General features: G+C 37.3%; 2 protein-coding genes across 2 annotated transcripts in view; one reads left to right on the forward strand and one right to left on the reverse strand.

The window, feature by feature from the left end:
- LOC107582872 (KAT8 regulatory NSL complex subunit 1-like) overlaps window positions 1-10133 on the forward strand; it is a 13038-nt gene extending 2905 nt beyond the window's left edge. Inside the window, exons 2-9 of the mRNA XM_016268890.1 lie at window positions 1038-1220; window positions 5415-5582; window positions 5716-5855; window positions 5938-6056; window positions 6163-6220; window positions 6959-7071; window positions 7553-7808; window positions 7900-10133. Coding sequence (XP_016124376.1) covers window positions 1038-1220; window positions 5415-5582; window positions 5716-5855; window positions 5938-6056; window positions 6163-6220; window positions 6959-7071; window positions 7553-7808; window positions 7900-8124 — 1262 coding nt within the window. The 3' untranslated portion in view covers window positions 8125-10133. The remainder of the gene's footprint in view (window positions 1-1037; window positions 1221-5414; window positions 5583-5715; window positions 5856-5937; window positions 6057-6162; window positions 6221-6958; window positions 7072-7552; window positions 7809-7899) is intronic.
- Window positions 10134-10937: 804 nt separating this feature from the next.
- The window catches only part of LOC107582916 (microtubule-associated protein tau-like), a 38766-nt gene continuing 29301 nt past the window's right edge, over window positions 10938-20402 (reverse strand). Inside the window, exons 6-8 of the mRNA XM_016268943.1 lie at window positions 17238-17319; window positions 16876-16982; window positions 10938-13904 (exon numbers count right to left, since the gene is read on the reverse strand). Of these exons, the coding sequence (XP_016124429.1) occupies window positions 13689-13904; window positions 16876-16982; window positions 17238-17319 (405 nt within the window). The 3' untranslated portion in view covers window positions 10938-13688. The remainder of the gene's footprint in view (window positions 13905-16875; window positions 16983-17237; window positions 17320-20402) is intronic.

Consider the following 20402-nt stretch of genomic DNA (forward strand, 5'->3'; position numbering starts at 1 on the left):
GATATACAGTCAAACCAAAAATTATTCAGAGACCAGATGTAATTTTTTATATTTTTTTACTAGTGGGTGCAGGACACTATAGTTAATTTATGTAAAGTGAGGATAGCAAAATAAACTAAACTGTGATATATTATACCCAAAAATTCTTCATACAGTGAACTACCAGTAAAATGTATACAAATTTGGGACCAAAATTTATTCAGACCGAGTCTGGGAAAAAATTGAAGTTCAAGTTTGCATGAACCTGGTTGACAGCATGCCCAGAAGACTACAGGCTGTCATTAAGGCTAAGGGTCACCCGACAAAGTATTGATAGTTGTGTAAATATTGACAGCTGTATGAATAATTTTTGGTTTATTGTAATCCATTACATACCTTTCTATCAAAGTTATCTGACATTATCGAGCTGAATTTCTTCTGACACTGTTTAACTCATATTGTATTACCATTTTCTAATTTATAACGAATACACTGATAATGTGAGAAATGTTAAAGGTGTCTGAATGAATTTTGGTTTGACTATCTATTTGATAAATGAAGTTAACCAACTAACGTTATACATACTCTTTTGGTTTCTATACCCAATATTTTAAAAATTTACAAATGCAATGAAAATATTAATATCGGTACTCGGTATCGGCAAGTACCAAAAATAGAAGTATCTGTATCGGGCGAGTACTGGAAAAAGTGGTATCGGTGCATCCCTAATAGTAAGTACAGGTTGTTAATTTATATTACTCAGTATTTAAATGTATAATTACTTTTTTACAAGGGCACCTTAAAGTGCAGCCGTATTGGTTATTATGTATGTATTATCATTTTTATCTGTAAAAATGGCATCAACAAAAAAAATCCCCTGGAAGTCTTAGTCATCTTGAATCTGTTCACAACCAATTTTACTTTCACTATCTGATGTTTCTCAAAGCGTAACAGGATATTCAACAAGAAAAAAGTTCTTTTGGACATGAAAAATTAGTGGGCTTGATGTCGGCCAATGCAAGACTGTTTCAGATGATTAACTCTGTCTTCTCTCTCAGATGTGATGATGAATCTCCATATGCAGCGTGTGCTGAAGGGACACTGGCAGAATCGTCCTCTGGAGAAGATCAGGCCCATCAAGAAGATCTCGCTCAAGCATAAGTTGTGTTTGGGTAGCCGCATCTCAGACGCGTCATCCAAAGACAAACACAAGCTCGCCAACTCTCTCCTCTCCACAGTCCGTAAGTGTGAAAACAACAACTAAAGACACCAAAAGACCTCATTTATTAGCTTTAAATGGCTTTTATTAACATTGAAAAGAGAAAGGAAATAGGCAATTAAGGGAGCTGGAGTCGAACCTGTGTGCCCTGAATGACTGTATCGTGCATGCTAACATCTAGGCCAGTCTACAAAATTGTGTGCAAATCCCCTGCTTCCTCAGCATCTGAAATGTCAGGAGCTGAGTTTTCTCTAATGGAGGCAAATTCTCACACCTTTAGGAGAGTCTAAATTTGGTCTAAATATGACTGCCCCTATGGGCAGTTAAAGTGACCTGTGAGTTTCTGGCCGTCATTAGCCGCTCTCTGCCAGACGCTCATTGCAGTGACTCAGCAGTTATTTCTGGCATCATATAAGTCCAGGCACAGTTGCTGACTATTTGTTTCTTTCATATTCCATGTATGAATTATTGAACTCTGAAAGACGTCCTGATGTAGTGCTGTGAATTGTAGAGTTGAGTCATGTGTAATATAAAGAAATTACTATTATTGGTAGTTGTGTATTATTTAATCCAATTTATTGAGAGATTTTGGCATGACAATCATGTATTCGTTTTGCAAAAACATTTAGCAGATGTTCAAGAAAAATATAGCAAAAGTATGTACAATAAAGTATAATGTACTTTGTAAAATAAAGTATAGTGACAAAAAAGGATAATATTACATATTAAAAATGAAATAAAGATCAAATTAACGCGTGTGTAATAACCTTAAAAATAAACTTAAAGATTCAAATGAATAACAGTGAATATTTAAATGGAGTTAGAAATAAAGGTAAAACAAAATAATAATGCAATTCATTGTACATAAATTATGTAAAATAAGACAAGAAAAAGTATACAGAGTACCTGGCAAAGAAAGAAAAACATTAACGATTAAAAATTGAATTAAGTTAATTGGGGGAAAAAACTGTTTAAAATGGCCAAAATAATAAGTGGAACACAACACACAAATTATGAAGGGGAAAAAACTAAAAATGGAAATGGAAAACAGTACAGATTAAAAGAGAAGTTAAAATTAGGTAGAAATAAACATGTAAATCGATAAACAAAAATTATATTATCAAAGACAAAGGATGCAGAGTAACTGAAACAGAAATGTAAAACGGATAACAGTAACAATTAAAAATGGAGTTAAAAATAAATGTAAAAAATAAGTGCAAGTGTAAATAATTGAACAAAATATGTGTAAAAAAAAAAAGGGAAATATGAAGCAAAAACCAAATTGTTTCATCTGTTTATCTTCCTGTTTGCCATTTCTCTCAGGTTTGTCACATCATAAGGTGCGCTCAGAGAAGGTCTCTCAGCATCAGTTTTGCTTGCTTCATGAGTGTTTCTGCATTATATGAGTGACTTTGGAAAATAAATCACTGCATGTTTCAGATGAAAAAAACGCGACTTCTATTTATGAAAATATCACAGTTAGGAGATTTATAACGAGTGGTTCCCTGCATTTTTACAGCAAATCACGTGATTACAGTACTAAGCCGCTGCAATGGAGCAGCTCTAATGCTATTAAATTAAAGATGATGTAGGCTACCATAGAGAGAAAAAAAAATTAAGAGTGAAAGTAATAAAAGCTTGTAAAATACATTTTAATGGGCATAATTAAGTGTGAAAATAACAGAAGGATATACAGTCAAACCAAAAATTATTCAGACACCAGATATAATTTTTTGTATTTTTTTTACTAGTGGGTGCAGGACACTATAGTTAATTTATGTAAAGTGAGGATAGCAAAATAAACTAAACTGTGATATATTATACCCAAAAATTCTTCATACAGTGGACTACCAGTAAAATTTATACAAATTTGGGACCAAAAATTATTCAGACCGAGTCTGGGAAAAAAAACCCGGAAGTTGAGGTTTGCATGAAGCTGGGTGACAGCATGCCCAGAAGACTACAGGCTGTCATTAAGGCTAAGGGTCACCCGACAAAGTATTGATAGTTGTGTAAATATTGACAGCTGTATGAATAATTTTTGGTTTATTGTAATCCATTACATACCTTTCTATCAAAGTTATCTGACATTATCGAGCTGAATTTCTTCTGACACTGTTTAACTCATATTGTATTACCATTTTCTAATTTATAACGAATACACTGATAATGTGAGAAATGTTAAAGGTGTCTGAATGAATTTTGGTTTGACTATCTATTTGATAAATGAAGTTAACCAACTAACGTTATACATACTCTTTTGGTTTCTATACCCAATATTTTAAAAATTTACAAATGCAATGAAAATATTAATATCGGTACTCGGTATCGGCAAGTACCAAAAATAGAAGTATCTGTATCGGGCGAGTACTGGAAAAAGTGGTATCGGTGCATCCCTAATAGTAAGTACAGGTTGTTAATTTATATTACTCAGTATTTAAATGTATAATTACTTTTTTACAAGGGCACCTTAAAGTGCAGCCGTATTGGTTATTATGTATGTATTATCATTTTTATCTGTAAAAATGGCATCAACAAAAAAAATCCCCTGGAAGTCTTAGTCATCTTGAATCTGTTCACAACCAATTTTACTTTCACTATCTGATGTTTCTCAAAGCGTAACAGGATATTCAACAAGAAAAAAGTTTTTTTGGACATGAAAAATTAGTGGGCTTGATGTCGGCCAATGCAAGACTGTTTCAGATGATTAACTCTGTCTTCTTCTCTCTCAGATGTGATGATGAATCTCCATATGCAGCGTGTGCTGAAGGGACACTGGCAGAATCGTCCTCTGGAGAAGATCAGGCCCATCAAGAAGATCTCGCTCAAGCATAAGTTGTGTTTGGGTAGCCGCATCTCAGACGCGTCATCCAAAGACAAACACAAGCTCGCCAACTCTCTCCTCTCCACAGTCCGTAAGTGTGAAAACAACAACTAAAGACACCAAAAGACCTCATTTATTAGCTTTAAATGGCTTTTATTAACATTGAAAAGAGAAAGGAAATAGGCAATTAAGGGAGCTGGAGTCGAACCTGTGTGCCCTGAATGACTGTATCGTGCATGCTAACATCTAGGCCAGTCTACAAAATTGTGTGCAAATCCCCTGCTTCCTCAGCATCTGAAATGTCAGGAGCTGAGTTTTCTCTAATGGAGGCAAATTCTCACACCTTTAGGAGAGTCTAAATTTGGTCTAAATATGACTGCCCCTATGGGCAGTTAAAGTGACCTGTGAGTTTCTGGCCGTCATTAGCCGCTCTCTGCCAGACGCTCATTGCAGTGACTCAGCAGTTATTTCTGGCATCATATAAGTCCAGGCACAGTTGCTGACTATTTGTTTCTTTCATATTCCATGTATGAATTATTGAACTCTGAAAGACGTCCTGATGTAGTGCTGTGAATTGTAGAGTTGAGTCATGTGTAATATAAAGAAATTACTATTATTGGTAGTTGTGTATTATTTAATCCAATTTATTGAGAGATTTTGGCATGACAATCATGTATTCGTTTTGCAAAAACATTTAGCAGATGTTCAAGAAAAATATAGCAAAAGTATGTACAATAAAGTATAATGTACTTTGTAAAATAAAGTATAGTGACAAAAAAGGATAATATTACATATTAAAAATGAAATAAAGATCAAATTAACGCGTGTGTAATAACCTTAAAAATAAACTTAAAGATTCAAATGAATAACAGTGAATATTTAAATGGAGTTAGAAATAAAGGTAAAACAAAATAATAATGCAATTCATTGTACATAAATTATGTAAAATAAGACAAGAAAAAGTATACAGAGTACCTGGCAAAGAAAGAAAAACATTAACGATTAAAAATTGAATTAAGTTAATTGGGGGAAAAAACTGTTTAAAATGGCCAAAATAATAAGTGGAACACAACACACAAATTATGAAGGGGAAAAAACTAAAAATGGAAATGGAAAACAGTACAGATTAAAAGAGAAGTTAAAATTAGGTAGAAATAAACATGTAAATCGATAAACAAAAATTATATTATCAAAGACAAAGGATGCAGAGTAACTGAAACAGAAATGTAAAACGGATAACAGTAACAATTAAAAATGGAGTTAAAAATAAATGTAAAAAATAAGTGCAAGTGTAAATAATTGAACAAAATATGTGTAAAAAAAAAAAGTGAAATATGAAGCAAAAACCAAATTGTTTCATCTGTTTATCTTCCTGTTTGCCATTTCTCTCAGGTTTGTCACATCATAAGGTGCGCTCAGAGAAGGTCTCTCAGCATCAGTTAGATATCCCAGTCAGTGCCAGTAAACATGAGTCTCGCCAGCATTTCCGCCAGAGCAGTTCTTTTGACAGAAGTCACAGCCGCAAGAGACCTCGTGAACCCTCGCTGGACCGTACAGAGAGTATGTTGTTCATTCTTTTCTTTTTTTTCTCATTCCTTCTTTTATTGGCTTCAGTCACATTTGCTTCCCTCTCCCTCTAAATCACAATTGAGTTCAGTCCTGTAACTCAGCACTGTCTTTGATTTGTCTATAGATGCTCCAAAGTTGAATATGGACATGGGGAGTCCATGCCCATCTCTGTCCGCTCTAAACATGCCCACCCACAGCCTCCTGATGAGACAGCCATCAATCTCCGAGACCTCCACACCCCTTCACCTCAACAGCAGTGCCGCCGTAAGATGTTCTTCAAAGTCTGCCGAGTCTGTTTGTGTAAACATGAGAATGAGTTACTTAGGTCTGTATGTGACTCTTTCAGACTATTCGCCGACGGAGAGGAGAGAGCCCCTTTGATATCAATAACATCGTCATCCCCATGTCTGTGGCCGCCACCACTCGAGTGGAGAAACTACAGTATAAAGAGATCCTTACCCCAAGGTCAGAGACTCAAACTGTCTATCCATACCTGTGTTCATTAGCCTTATATATTCAAAGATTTGTTCTTTACCTACTAAATTTGTTACCCTTTGCTTTTTAATTGTAGTTGGCGAGAAGTGGACATTTTTGCAAAACCAATATCTGAAGAGGATGATGCAGTGGAGGTACGGCCATGCAGTTGGTCACCCAACAGTTAGGCTGTTTCTCAAGCCTGTAAGCTGCCTACCTAGACAAGCATGTAAGATGATGATGCCCCAAAATGCTTTCTTGGTAGGCAGCTCAGTAGGTTTTGAGCTAAAATGGCTGCCAATATGATAAAAATCTGTTCAATATGCGTTTTCCATGCAAGTGAACTGTCTATGTAAACGCCCAGATACTTATAGGTCTGTGACTGGGCGATGATCACCTATGCATTTTGGGTCAAATACAATCTCCTCTGTTTTCATTGTATTTATTATTAACTAATTTTTATCACACCAGTCAACAAACCGGCTTATTTCTGACTGGTAGATGGTGCTGATATTGTCGTGAACACAGTAAACTTAATATGGCTGTGCCATCTGAATATTTAAAAATATTGTTTTGTGAATGCATAATTAAGCATTCATTTGTAAAAAAGTGTAAAAAGAATGGGTGAACTGACACAGCCTTGTGGAACACCTGTACTAATGATCTTTTGATGTGAAAGACAATTATTTATTTTCACACATGGAGTTCTATCTGTTAAAAAAGAAAATTACCACTTATTGATAAATGGGTTTACACTCAGCCACAGTGATTCTGTAATTTGTGATTTGGCTTGTTAATGTTTAATTTTAGGACTACCTTGTCATTTTTTAATTGCCTGCATCCCTGAATACTGCCTGGTGTAAGTTTTTAATAATTTTCTCCCATTCCCTCAGATTGAGGATCTCTCCGATGTCACATTCTCTCAGCTTTACCTTTCGTATGAGGAGCAGGAGCGCTCTCGATGGAGTTGGAGTGCCAGCAACATTGCAAAGAGAAGGGGCAGCAGGTGGGGGAACACAACTTGTACTGCTTTTCTTTGCCCTTTTTTAGGAATAATTGCAGTTTCTCCTTTGTGTTTTGTACTTCATGATGGCAAACGCGTTAACAGTTTTAAACATGAGAGAATAATTGTAGTGAAAAACAACTCCAGGCTGTTCACTTACCTCAACAGTACAATGAGAACTTACTGAAGCAAAAAGCATTACAACAACGTCATCTCAGATGCACAAAGAAAGATCTGCTTCAAGGGCATGGCAGTTCCGATGCCTGTTCCAAACTGTAATAGGTTTTGGTTAGTTTAGATGTCATTGGTCCGTGTTGCCTTCATATTTGTCAAACTGCACCAGAGATTGTTTGGAAGCAGTCTGAGACCCACCTTTTCTTGTTTGGTGTGCACCAAAGTTCAGATGGCAGTGTTTACACTTATTCACCGCATTCATACCAGAGTCTGAACACATGATGATAAGGGCTAATCTTTTTCTCCACAGGTCATACAAGTCTGTGGATGGACGGACAACCCCCTTGCTGTGTGGCACAAACCCCTCCACGCCGCAGCCGTCGTCTCCAGACACGGCATATTTCCACCTGCTGCATGAGTACAACTCGGTGGCATCTCCATCCAGCCCTGTCAGTCCAGAGATGCTGATGCTGTCCGGCCTGCACACTCCCGGCTCCAGAGACTCCCAACGGCTGCTGTCCAACGAGGACACGTGCTGCTCCACCCCAGATACCTACGAGGAAATGGTAGGCGCCCGATACAGAACCACCATTTGTCTTATTATGTGTGCAGATATTTACTTAGTGTGTCTCTGTTTGTCCCCTACGGGCTCCCCAGCCGGTACAGCCATGGGAATGCCGGACATTTCCTCTGGATGTGGATCCACAGCAGGAGAGCGAAATCCATCACAGTCCAGCTGGCGAGAGGCCCTGTAGGACCATTCGACGGGTGTCCGGGTGCAGATCATCCAAGTCGGAGTCTGACGCTGGGCCTTCATCACCTCTCGGCAATGACGGCGCCAAGCAAAAACAAACCAACCCACCCAAACCTACTCACCAATGAAGCCTAGACTCTGCCCACCCACCAGCTTTCAGAAACTGAAACAGCAGCAACGTAGATGAAAAAATAAAATGAATGAAAGTCCCTGTTGTTTGATATTCAAACATCAGTAAATTCTTTCACGGTTTTTAGTGAATTGTATGGCGATATATATTAAGACCTGTTTTAATTCAGTCTTGCTTTTGGGTCACTGAAGAATAAAAATGTTTAAAAAAATAAAAAGGAAGAAAGAAATTAGCTTGAGGGCTAAACCAAAATAAGCAGCTCAGAAACGTATTGTATATCGCTGAAGAGCACTTCCCCCTTAGCATGCTGTTGTACTGAGGGGCTCAGCTTGCATTGTGTGTGGTACCCTTTCAGATTTTTCCAATATCCCACATAAAATTACTCGTTCAGCCTTGCAGTTTATACTGGAGTGATAAAACGTTAAAATAAAGCCAATAATAATGATTACAAGAGACTTGCATGAAGGTACAGTCTTCATTTTTAAATTCTTTTTCTCTACACATTCCCTGCTTATTATTTTAAACAGACAAACTTCCCCGTATTTGATGCCTGGGAGTTGCATAAATTCCAATATCTGGTTTTGATTTCAGTCCCATGTTCTCGTGAATACCGTGGTTTGTCTGTGCCCCACTTCTGTCAAAGTGACGGAGAGAGCAGGTGCCTTCATCGCAGCCAGAAAACGAAAGTGACGAGTTGCTCTCATGCGCTTTTTAAATGCCACCGTTTGATTAGAGCACTTAATTGGTCTCTTGCACGACAATTGTCCGTAACCTTACAATCAGCACCTGAATAAACATGCGCAGGACGCTAACATTTGAGACTAGATTCCACTCGCTGCAACTCTGTAACACTTATCATTGTGTAATAAACCGTGTAATTTCTCATGTGGGTGTGAATTTTGAAGCACTTGACGTTGCTATGCATGATCTGGTTAGTCCAGAGAACGTGCAGTCACTCCAATATAAACTGAAATGTGCTGACACTTGACTCGGTTTTGCTTTTGACTTAGCTCCAACCCCGTTTAAAGGAGCTCTTCCATTGATTGGTCAGGTCTAAACTTTTTGTCTTTGTTTAATAAAACACAATCTGCAATACCTACAGCCATCGTCGAATCCCGTAACTTGATGTTCGAGTAATAATGTTAGCTGGAGTGCTTGATAAGAAAGGACTTGGCAGATTTTCATTTGTTTGGCTCCTCAGTTGCTGTCGGTCACAGCCATGTTTTGATGAGGAATGATTTCTGTTAGTTCCCCAGTCAGTGAGTCACTGCTTGCAACTCCCTCCTGTTATTTTAACTAATACGAATGTACAAGTCTAATAGCGGACACCAGTTACTTAAGATTTTTATAAGTAGCTTCTCTGTATCCGTCGTCACACGTTTCTAGCTATTGTAGCCATTTGTTCTCGTTTAAGGGGTGTCATGTAAACCAGAAATCCTTAATATATTCCTTTTCACTGGAGCGTAACAGCGATCATAGTGTCAGAGAAATCTCATCTTTTGAGGTTGTGGCAAATCGTAAGGGGACCATCCATGACTGTCCCATTTCCTGCTGAGAAACCCACCGCCCTTTTCATTCTTAATATCATTAATTATGGTTTTATGTCTCTTTCTGTGGGGTTCTGTGTACTTATCAGGCAAATGTACCATAAGGTTTGACTAGCTTTCAAAAGCCAATATTGTATCGTGTGAGTTATTTTCATACTTTGAATTTCCAATGTGGTGAATGAGGTTTGGGTGAGTCTGGTATATCCTTTAGCATGTAATAGTTTGTACAAAACGACAACAAAAAAAAGTTTATTTTGTACATACCTTGTTTGATTCTTTACTGTGTTTGATGTTCAGGCTGTAGCTGTCCTGATTGTCTAGGGAGAAGACACATGAGAATATTTAACACTTTCTTTATGGAGAGGCAACATGAAAAAAAAAAACATGTTTATGGATAATTGGCCGATCTGACAGACAGGCAACGTTTGTGCTTCTCAAATTAAAAGTGAATTATATTGTACTCAAATGTCTTCTGTCTTTCTGTTCTATTAATTGTTTCAATCCGATTCATGTGTGAAGCTTAAGTTTATTCATTACAGATATTCTGCTTGGATCAATAAGGATTTGGATTGGACCTTGCGTTTCTTTAACATTTATATACATTTGTGGTTTTTATATAATGTGAAACCTTTAGAAACCCATTACAATTGTTCACACTAATGTTAAAGGTAAGTGCAGAAAGGTTGTGGCAACTCATTTATCTGCACTGTAATGACCTACATAAAGGTTCACTCGGGTAAAACTACCAGAAACCGTGTGAAAGAAAGCTAAAGACCAATAATAGGTGGTAGATAAAAGCCAAAAAAAAAAAACCTACAGGCATGTTCTTCGAGTTAATTGGAAAGGCACAGCTATTTACAGTCTTTATACTGACGCCTAGCGGCCATAATACTGCAGCACGCAAATTCGGAAGAATTTGGTTACCAAATACTTAAATTGTGCTATTCGCCGTTAACCGATGTTCATTTACTCCGTTCCACAGTATTCGTCTTGTCAGGTGGTCTGAACACGAGGCGACCCGCGCCATGTAAATTAAAACCGCTTTCATTTGGCTCCTGATGTGTTCATGATTTTAAACAGATTTTTTTAATAGGCTAAGGGTTTTTTTCTTCTCACATGTGCAACATTTTTACCTAAGAAAAAAATGACATTGTACCTTTAAGAATATCTAGTGTTTACAACGCGTTGCGTGCAAGTAATTATTACTTAATCTAAGGGGAAAAGGCGACCAAGAGTAATCTTACAAAAGCAAAGGACACAGAAAGCAGTTTAATACGGACTTTATTTCCAAATTCACGTTTACAGCAAGGAGTATCAGTGTAAACCAATTAATAAAACACATTACGATAAAGACGATCACAACTCTCGAGCTAGAAAGAAGAACTGCGATGAGAAGAGCAGAGGCGGGAAATGCAACGGAGGAGAGATAGAGAGAGACCTCGCGACCGGTCAACAGATTACAGAACCGTCTGAAACAGCTAAAGGGTAGAATTACTTAAAAGGCCTTATCCAGTGCCATTTTTAAACATTTGATCTGATAATTCTGTTCTTCAGCTTAACCCACACGTCGAAATGCTCAGGTTTATGTTAGCAGCATGCTGTTCAAAGGACGGCCAGTGTTGGGTTTACAGCAGTCCGTCTAAAGCTTCTCACAGGGTCATGTGAGATATATGTGGCTCTAGGCAAGTCCTTTACTGATATTGTGGATTCTGGATGCAAATTTCCCCCTATTTTACCCAATATTATATATGCAAGATATACATCTAAATGAGTAATGTAGTTTGTGTAAAGGCAGCTCTTCTGTCAAATCAGTGCATTCACTTTCAAATGAGCATAAAGCTGGATATTAAATAAAATGCTTAGTGTCAGACCCAAATCAGATCATCTGAACACATTCGTACATCTTTAACATCGTCCACACAATACTATTAGAAAAAAAGAGTGCAACATAAACCTGGATTTTAGCAGGTAGCTTCATCCTCCACTTTTTTCCCCCTCTTTCTTTGCATGTTTTAAGATGAGTTCAACGCTCTAGTAAAGGTAGTTTTCTAAACAGTTGGACGGGGATGTGGTGACTGGTTACTATATTCAAGACCATGGGTGAAGTCCATTGCATGCTGGGAATGTGCAGCGTGTGAGCGTTGTGGTTTGGATTGATGATATATTGAAGGCTTTAATACTGAGGGGAGCTTGGCTAATGTGTTAAATGTCCTGCTCTGGGAATCAACTCTGTACATGACTGAATCCATCTTAGACCACAGAGAATCTTTCAAACTGACAGTTGTTTTCTCAAATGCAGCTGATGGACACCGGGAGGCACTTTTCAGCTGTCTGTTCCCAATATGAGATTTCCCGATATGATGTTAGTTATTTTATTGAGTGCTTTGAAATCCTCTCATGTCCTTTGCATTGGTCCATACACATGCTTTGGAACAGCATTTTATACGCAGAAGCTGAAATCCATCAATACAGAAGCATCGTGACCATACAGAGATGAGTTAAAGGAAACAAGGAGAGAATGTACAGAGTGATATCAGTTTGATGGGGCTTGTGCAGGGCAAGGTACTTCAGAGCTCAACAATAAGGATGACAATGTGATCCGGGGCCTGAAATCTTATATTTGGTCTCATAAAACTTAATCATAGCAATCATTTTTGTTTTGAAAACTGAAACTTCAAGCGATGTATTGGATGCGCTGAAATGGTTGTCATTAATTAGTAGATATTATTAGTAAGGTTTTGCGTTATATGACATTTATGTTTCGCATTAAAATGAATCTTCCATGGAGTTACATTTTTTATTATTTGCATTAAATAATTGTAAATAGATCATCTCTAATTTTTTAAGACAAAATGTCGCTAAAAATAAAATAAATTTTTTTTTTTATATTTTCCAACAAGCTATACGCCAAATGTCATAGATTTCATGGCGTTACATTTCTAATTACTTGCATTAAATCATTTTCAAAAGACAATCTCAAATTAAAATGTATATTTTTAGACAACATATGTTGCTAAAAATGTAAACGACTATCCAGGTAGACAAAAATCCTTAATGTTGAGCCCTGTACTACAACAGCTTTATCTCAAAGTTTTGTATGATTTTTGTAAATTGACATTTGCTTTCTTCTCTGTCAAAAGAGTCACTAGAGGCCAAGCCAGAAGATTTCATACAGCGATGCAACTTCCAGTGCAATCGAGGACAGATAAGCCTTGAGAATTTGCTGTGGTGATGAATGAGGATGTGCCGTTTTGAAGAATTCAGACAAAGTCTGGTACAGAAATATCTAATTTATGATATTAGAATTACAGCATCCCAGACAGATCTGAATAATGATTTATCTTTACTGTTTTATTTTGGACCAAACACACAATTGAGGTGTTTAGTGAATTTAACAGCTTTTATTAAGGAACAAAACATGCACTATAGTGATCGCTAATGTGTTTGATTTAAATAATGATATAGCAGGCCACTACTGCTGTTAAATGTGTCCGCTACAGCCTGATTGCCTCAAGTTTTACCTTAGAGCGTTTGAAATGTTTCTGTCCTATCAAATTCACAGCCAGTATCATTAACTGCACCCTTCCAAACCATGTAGCATGTTTGCCTTCCCTACTGCTGCATGTCAATACAGGAGTGCATAAGTTATGGTAAATAAAAACATTCACAATAAGGCAACGAAGCAAATACAGCTTTGAAAGCAAATGTCATTGTTGTTTCTTTTAAAAAACGGGGTATTAAACAAACAAAATCAGGCTACTCAGTGCTGTAAATGACCATTTGGATCAATACACCACCAGCTCCTTTTAAATTGTAATTTTTTCTTTTGATGATACTAAGCCAATAATATCAATACCTGTCTCTCCGTGCCAGGAGGCAAAAATTATTTCACAAGCAGACAAGCCGCTGGGACAACCTTTAGTTAGGACAAATCCAACAAGCACCTTATTTGAAAGGACTGAAGGAGAAACATTTGTAACTTTTTTTCAATTGCCGACACGCTTCAGCTGGCAGCTCACAGGCCTTGTTTAGCGAGGGAGGCCGACACCTGATCAGCTAGCGTGGACAGCTGTGGGGAGTCGGTCATGTTGATGCTGCCGGAGGAAGACACGTTGCTGAGGCGACGGGGAGATCCATCCGTGGAAATGTCAGGGGACCGGCACACGATATCAGCGCCGTGGTCGGTGCGCGCTTTGGCTTGCTCTCGGAAATTTAGCTTGTGGCTCTCAATCTGAAGGAAGAAAAATTCGGATTAAATCGGATGGATATGAACAATTGTCAGGTTTTGTAAGTTAATACATACATGCATAAAATTAAATTAAAAGTCGTATGTATTGTTTGGGGTTACTAAGATTTTGTTATTTAGTTTATCACCAAGGCTGCATTTGTTTGATCAAATACACACTAAAACAGTAATATTAGAAATATTACGATTCTTATTTTAATTTATTTTTATCAGCCATTTCTCCAGTCTTCAGTGTCACATGATCCTTCAGAAGTCATTCTAATATGCTGATGTACTGCCCTATAAATAATTTTTATTATTATAAGTGTGCTTTTTGTGGAAACCATGCTTTTTTTTATTTAGGATTACTTGATAGCAAATAAAAAAGGCATTTATTTGAAATATGTTTGTAGCATCTTCACTATCACTTGTGATCAATTTAATGTCCTTACGAATAAAAGTTTTAATTTCTTTAAAAAAAAATAAGTATAAAAAAAGTAACATGGTTTTGAGTGTATAATCTGCTATCCCTGTTTTATTTTCAGAGACAGCTGAAGGTCATACAGTAAGGCTGCCCTCTAGTGGACTTACATGGACAACATGATGCAATATGGTAAGGTGGGGCATGTACACTTATAAACTGCAGCACTAGTCTTCTTATAGTGATTTGCATATACCTTTTAAACCCATTTTAATAAGCATAGTTATATTTGCTCATATGAGCGGGACCAGAAATGTACAAAAACAGTTATTATAAAGATAATGCACAATTGAATTGAAATAAGACTTATTACAGTGCTGACAAAATTATTCCTAGCACAGAAGGACATAAAAACCATGACACTATAAACTGACACTTCATAATTGCTGTGATATACTTACTGAGGCCCTCTGACTTAACCAGACTGTTCCCTTCAGAGGGAAGGTCAAAGGTCATGTCACCACCATTAGAGTGAACAGCGTCCCCATTAGAGGAAGCATTTGCGGCCTGCGGCTCTGCTTCCTTCCCCTTCTCCCTCTACAGCGTGGACGCCACATAGTTCACAGGGTTATGGGTAAACAAAACAAAATGGGTTGGGATGCAAATTATGAAATGAGGTTATGAAGGGATAAAACACACTCACACTAGAGGGAATGCTGGGAGATGGGGAGATGGGGTGAAGCTGTCTCAACACTTATCAAATATTTCCAAGTAAGAGTGCCGATCTACTCTATCATCATCTTCCTTTGGATCAAATAATAATGTCCATCAATAAGTTAAGAGCAAAAACTGTTTGATCAGAAGACTAAAGTGAATCCATAATTATGATGTCCTGTATCTAGTGCTAGACTAAAAAATAAATACATTTAAACATGTCACCACCCACCATAAAGCATTCTTCCCATTTCACAACAATTAAGTTGATTCAACCTTACAAGTGGGCCAACTTAAAGTATATGACATTTGAATGAATTCTATGAGAGTTCTACCGATTCATTAAAAACTTTCATCTGAGATCCAGATCCATGATTTTACATAAGCTTCTTATCTTTAAAGTGCTGCAAATAGTTCGCAGAGCAGCACTCCTACTTGATTCCTGAATGTTTCTGAATGTGAACGCATGAAAGCAGCAGCACAACACAGGAGCAGCAGATCACTGAATGGAAGAATGGTTAGCACTAAGCAAGGGAGCACTAGAAAATGCAGTGATCTTAAAAATGATTGAAAATGTGCTCAGTAGAGAGAGAAGATGAAGGAGAGCAAGACACTCAGCTTCTATCATCCAGTAAATCCTCTGCAGTACGTTTATTTCATTTGTTACATATATAAAATCATCCTACTTCATTCATTTCGTACATCATTATAAGTAATTCATTAGAACCTATAATATTAAAGGTGCTGTATGTACGTTTTTGACTCTACTAAAGCATAAAAATACCATAATATGTTTGCAGATATTTAAGAAACATGCTAAGTTAACATACTTGTTTATCTGAAAAACAATGCTACAGTCAGTTATTCTCCTTTGAAAATGTGTGTTCCGGGCCGCAATGTCGGTCTCTGTTTTGGTTTGTGAAACCCGCCCACTGTCAGTTTACCCAACTGTCAGGTTGCCAGTTGGCGGAAAACACAGCGTATTTCATTTCATTCATCGTCAAGTGCGCTCGTTCCTGTTGGTGTCGTCAATTTGGCAACCTGCTGTACTTCAAGTCTGAGGAGGAGGGGCCGGGTGAAAATGACCCTCTCCAATATTTTGAATTTAGACTGCAACACCTAGTTCACCCACTCGGTGTCAATCCTACATACAGCACCTTTAAATGTAATACCTTTATAGACTTTGGTTTTGTGTATTGAGACTACATTAATTCAGATTTAATGAGGCAAGGCTTCATAAAGCTACATATATTTTCATTTACTCACTCTCATGTCATATGATTTTCTCCCTTTAGTGGAACACAAAGTAATTCTGCATGTCCTGGCTGTCTTTGAAGCCCGACAGCCCCCATTCACTTTCATTAAATGAGAAGAGGAGCCAAAACATTCTGCTAAACGTCTCCTTTTGTGTTCCATGGAAGCCATAAAGTCATGCAGGTTTGGAACAACATGAAGCGAGTAAATACAGACCAAGTTTAAGATTTTGGATGAAATAAACATTTAAATAAATAATGGACCACGGGATAACATTTGCTCTAGATTAGGTGCAGAACAGTAAATCTTTTAAAGGCATCTCAAAGAAGTTGGCAAAAATATGTGCAAAAGAAGTACATTGAAGTCTGCCAAGCAGGAGGAAGCATGCTGACCATAGCAAGATCTAACATGAAGGAAACTTTCAAGTGAGTATTGCAGATAAAAGTAGATAAAAACAGTCAAACTGTAACACGTTGTCTTACGCATTTGTATTATTGTGAATTAATTCTACATCCAAATGACAAATAATTCAACATAGTATTGCACATTTGTGTCTCATGGCGTTGTTTAATAAAGTCAAGAACATACCTTCTTCTGTCCACCCTTAGGAACATGTCCAATGTTCTCCAGAGATCCAACCTTTGACTGGGCTTTGAAGTCCAACTTCTCAGATTTGATCTCCACATTTCCACCTCCTAAAATGCAGATAAAAGTGTACAACTTCTGTTTAAATAAAACCTTTCCCATTTGTTTTTAGTTTACTGGAGGTGAAAATAAAGTCAGGGATGGCACTTCCATTCCAATAAGGTACAGTAAATAAAATGTAAAAAAATTTACATTATAAAACTTGCATAAACAATGAATAAGCAATGTTGGTTGTCGTGTTTGGCCTAAAAATGCCTAATGGCATTTTTTATACTATTTTTCTTCATATCTGACTGAAATCTCACCTGGTTTGTGATGAATGTTGCCCTTGGAGTCACACTTTGATTGGACGTTGCTTAGGTCGATCTTTTTGTGCACTATCTGAACCTGAAGCAAGAGGAACAAATAGAGTCAGTTATCAACCAGAGCATTTGGGAAGGAAATGAACCGCATGCTCAGGCACCTGAGGAGCTGATGATCTGGAGTAGGAAAATGACCATTATTCACAACAAAAAGGGTTCATTGGACAGAGAAGAAACTTGCTTCCATGTATAGGCCACCACAAAATAGATATAAATCCAATTTACTATACCCACACTTCATGCAAATGTAATGGAGTGACGTATTTCAATTTTGGAGGAGTAAAGTGTGTGCATATAGACTGGGTTGACGTCACAATATGTCTGAATCTATCTGAATACGTCTTGAAGGGTATTTAGAATTGAGTAAATACCCTTTCAAACAAGAATTAAGACATGAAATGTTCCTCTCTGTCCCAAATACTGAGCCAGAAAAGAGATTCACTCAATATTTTAGTCAAAGGCACCCAAGGGCTTATAGAGGGAAGAGACTGTAATGCAACAATGCATGTTATATCTGATTTACTGTCTCAGGAGAAATTCAGATATAACTAGATTTACTTCTGAAGGCAATACCAGCACTTGTAAGGCAACAAAACAGCATCTTTGGTAAAATGATCCAGAATAGAAGAGAAAAAAAGTAGCACACCTAAGGATGAAATTATCTACAAAGCAATGTCTGAATTGAGTAAGTAGTTGTTAAGTAGTTCAAGGTGATAAGAGTTGCAAAAAAGTGTGAGAGGAAGAAAAATTAGGTATTTGAATACAGATTAATGGATTTGAATTTGCCTTGCAAGCACTGTAATGATGCACATGCTCAGTTTCAAGCACTCAAGTGAAGATCCATATCCCTTGGAGTTTTGTTTCTGCATATCTGACTACCTGAGACCCCTTCACAATCTTCACCTGCAGAGGAATTTATGGTACATGCATGCAGTCTACACAGCAGCACATCTGCAACGCAGCAACATCAGTCAGCAATCCGGGTGCATCACCAAGAGGAACCAGGAGGAACACCAGGTAAGAGGAGATACCAACACTGGGGATTCAGGCAAATGAATTTAACCTAGTTTTTGCAAAGGCATTTAGATGAATGTCTTGCCCAAATGCATTGCCAGTGCAGGCATGCCGCAGTCCCTGGACTAGCCAAACCTTAAAAAAAAAAACTCTGGCACCTTATAGCACAGCTCATAGCTAAAGCCATCAGTCAGATCACATTGTATTTGTTTTGTTTAATCTCTTGAAAGATCAACGGGAACTTAAAAATATATTAATAAAATTGGCTGCACTTTTTTACAGTACATGTACTTATGTATACATACAATGTACTTACCTAAGAAAGTAATGGGTAATATAAGGTAACTAAATGGGTTAAGATTATGAGTTTCAGGGTTTGTATTACCCAGTTATTGTATTCACTTTAATAAGTGCATAGCATGTACATGTAGAACAGGGCTGTAAAATAAAGTGCTAGCATAAGGTTAATATGCTAAAATGTAAGATTATTGTATTTGGATTATAATACAATAAATGTATAATAAGTAATAAATAAGCAATTAAGTAATAATTTAGATTATTACATCTTGGATGTTCAGGCTCAGTAGTAAGTTAAAAATAGGTGAATGAATTTTAATCTATTTTAATTTAATCTAACAGTTTAAAAACTATTATTTCATACTGTCTTTTGGCTGTGTGGGTGTTTAGCAGATAATACTTGACTTGTTGATGGAGAGCTACTTAAAAGCTTTGACTGTGGGTATGTGTGTCAGGGTTTCATTAGTTACAAAAGGTAACTATTTATGTTGAGTGTGCAGAACTGTCTTTGAAAGCTTTGCATACTTAAAGGGATAGTTCACCCAAAAAATCTGTCATTAATTACTCACCATCGTGTTGTTTCAATGCCCTAAGACTTTCGTTCATCTTCAGAACAGAACTGAAGATATTTTAAATGAAATCAGAGAGGTTTCTGTTCCTCCACTGACAGCCTTTTTTTTAAACGGCATTTTAAAATGAAAACGATCCTCGTCTACACTTGCATTTTTACTGCATTTCAGAAACGTTCTCCGTTTACACTACACAACCGAAAACACATGTCACATGACCATTCATGCAGGTACAACAATGAGCATGATGTTATTGTTTACATGGTCGTCAAGCATACGCAGAGCGAATGTGGGCAGTCACGCCATCGTTTTCAAAAGTCTCCATTTTGATCCGTTTACACTGAAATGCAACCTCTGAGTTTTCAAACTAAAACGGGGTCTGCAACATTTTCGAAAGTCTCCGTTTTTGAGGGTCGAAAACGCGGGGGTAGTGTAAATGACAGGCGTAACCGTAGCAAAAGTTATGCGTTTTCAAATAAAAACGCACTAGTGTAAATGCAGCCTACGCAACTGACACTTGGAAGGCCCAGAAAGGTAATAAAAACATCATGGAGCTGGTCCATGTTACTCCAGTGGTTCAACTGTAATTTTCTGAAGCGACGTGAAAGCTTTTTGTGCACAAAAAAATAAAACTACCACTTTCACAATTTTCTTCACTTCAATCTCCAACGTGCGTTCACACGAGCTTCTTCTTCTTTTTCTCCCATCCCCGAGAGCACCATGACACATGCATGTTGTGTTGAGGCGAGAGCACAGCTCTTACGATACAATCCGTACCGGAAGCGCTGTACTGTTTGCAAAGCAGAGGAAGAGGAACACTGCTGTAATATTTGTAATAATCTCTGAAGAATTCGAAATTGAGGAGGACTTGCATTTCTTTGCCCAGCCTTACTTATTCAAACCAGAATATACAGACAGTGCTTTGAACCACTGAAGTAACATGGACCAGTTCCATGATGTTTCTACTACCTTTCTGGGCCTTCTAAGTGTCAGTTACTTAGGCTGTCAATGGAGGAAAAGAGAAACCTCTCTGATTTAAATTAAAATATCTTAAATTGTGTTCTGAGGATGAACTAAAGTCTTGGGGGTTTGGAACAACATGAGGATGAGTAATTAATGACAGAATTTTCATTTTTGGGTGAACTATCTTTTTAAAACTGTCTGTTAGAAATATGCAGCAGTCATAGTCAAAGCTTGAGGTGTTTAAAGGCTGGAATCCACTACACGA

The sequence above is a fragment of the Sinocyclocheilus grahami genome, unplaced genomic scaffold (assembly GCF_001515645.1).
Source record: "Sinocyclocheilus grahami isolate Dianchi unplaced genomic scaffold, SAMN03320097.WGS_v1.1 scaffold48.1, whole genome shotgun sequence".
Taxonomy (NCBI): Eukaryota; Metazoa; Chordata; class Actinopteri; order Cypriniformes; family Cyprinidae; genus Sinocyclocheilus; species Sinocyclocheilus grahami.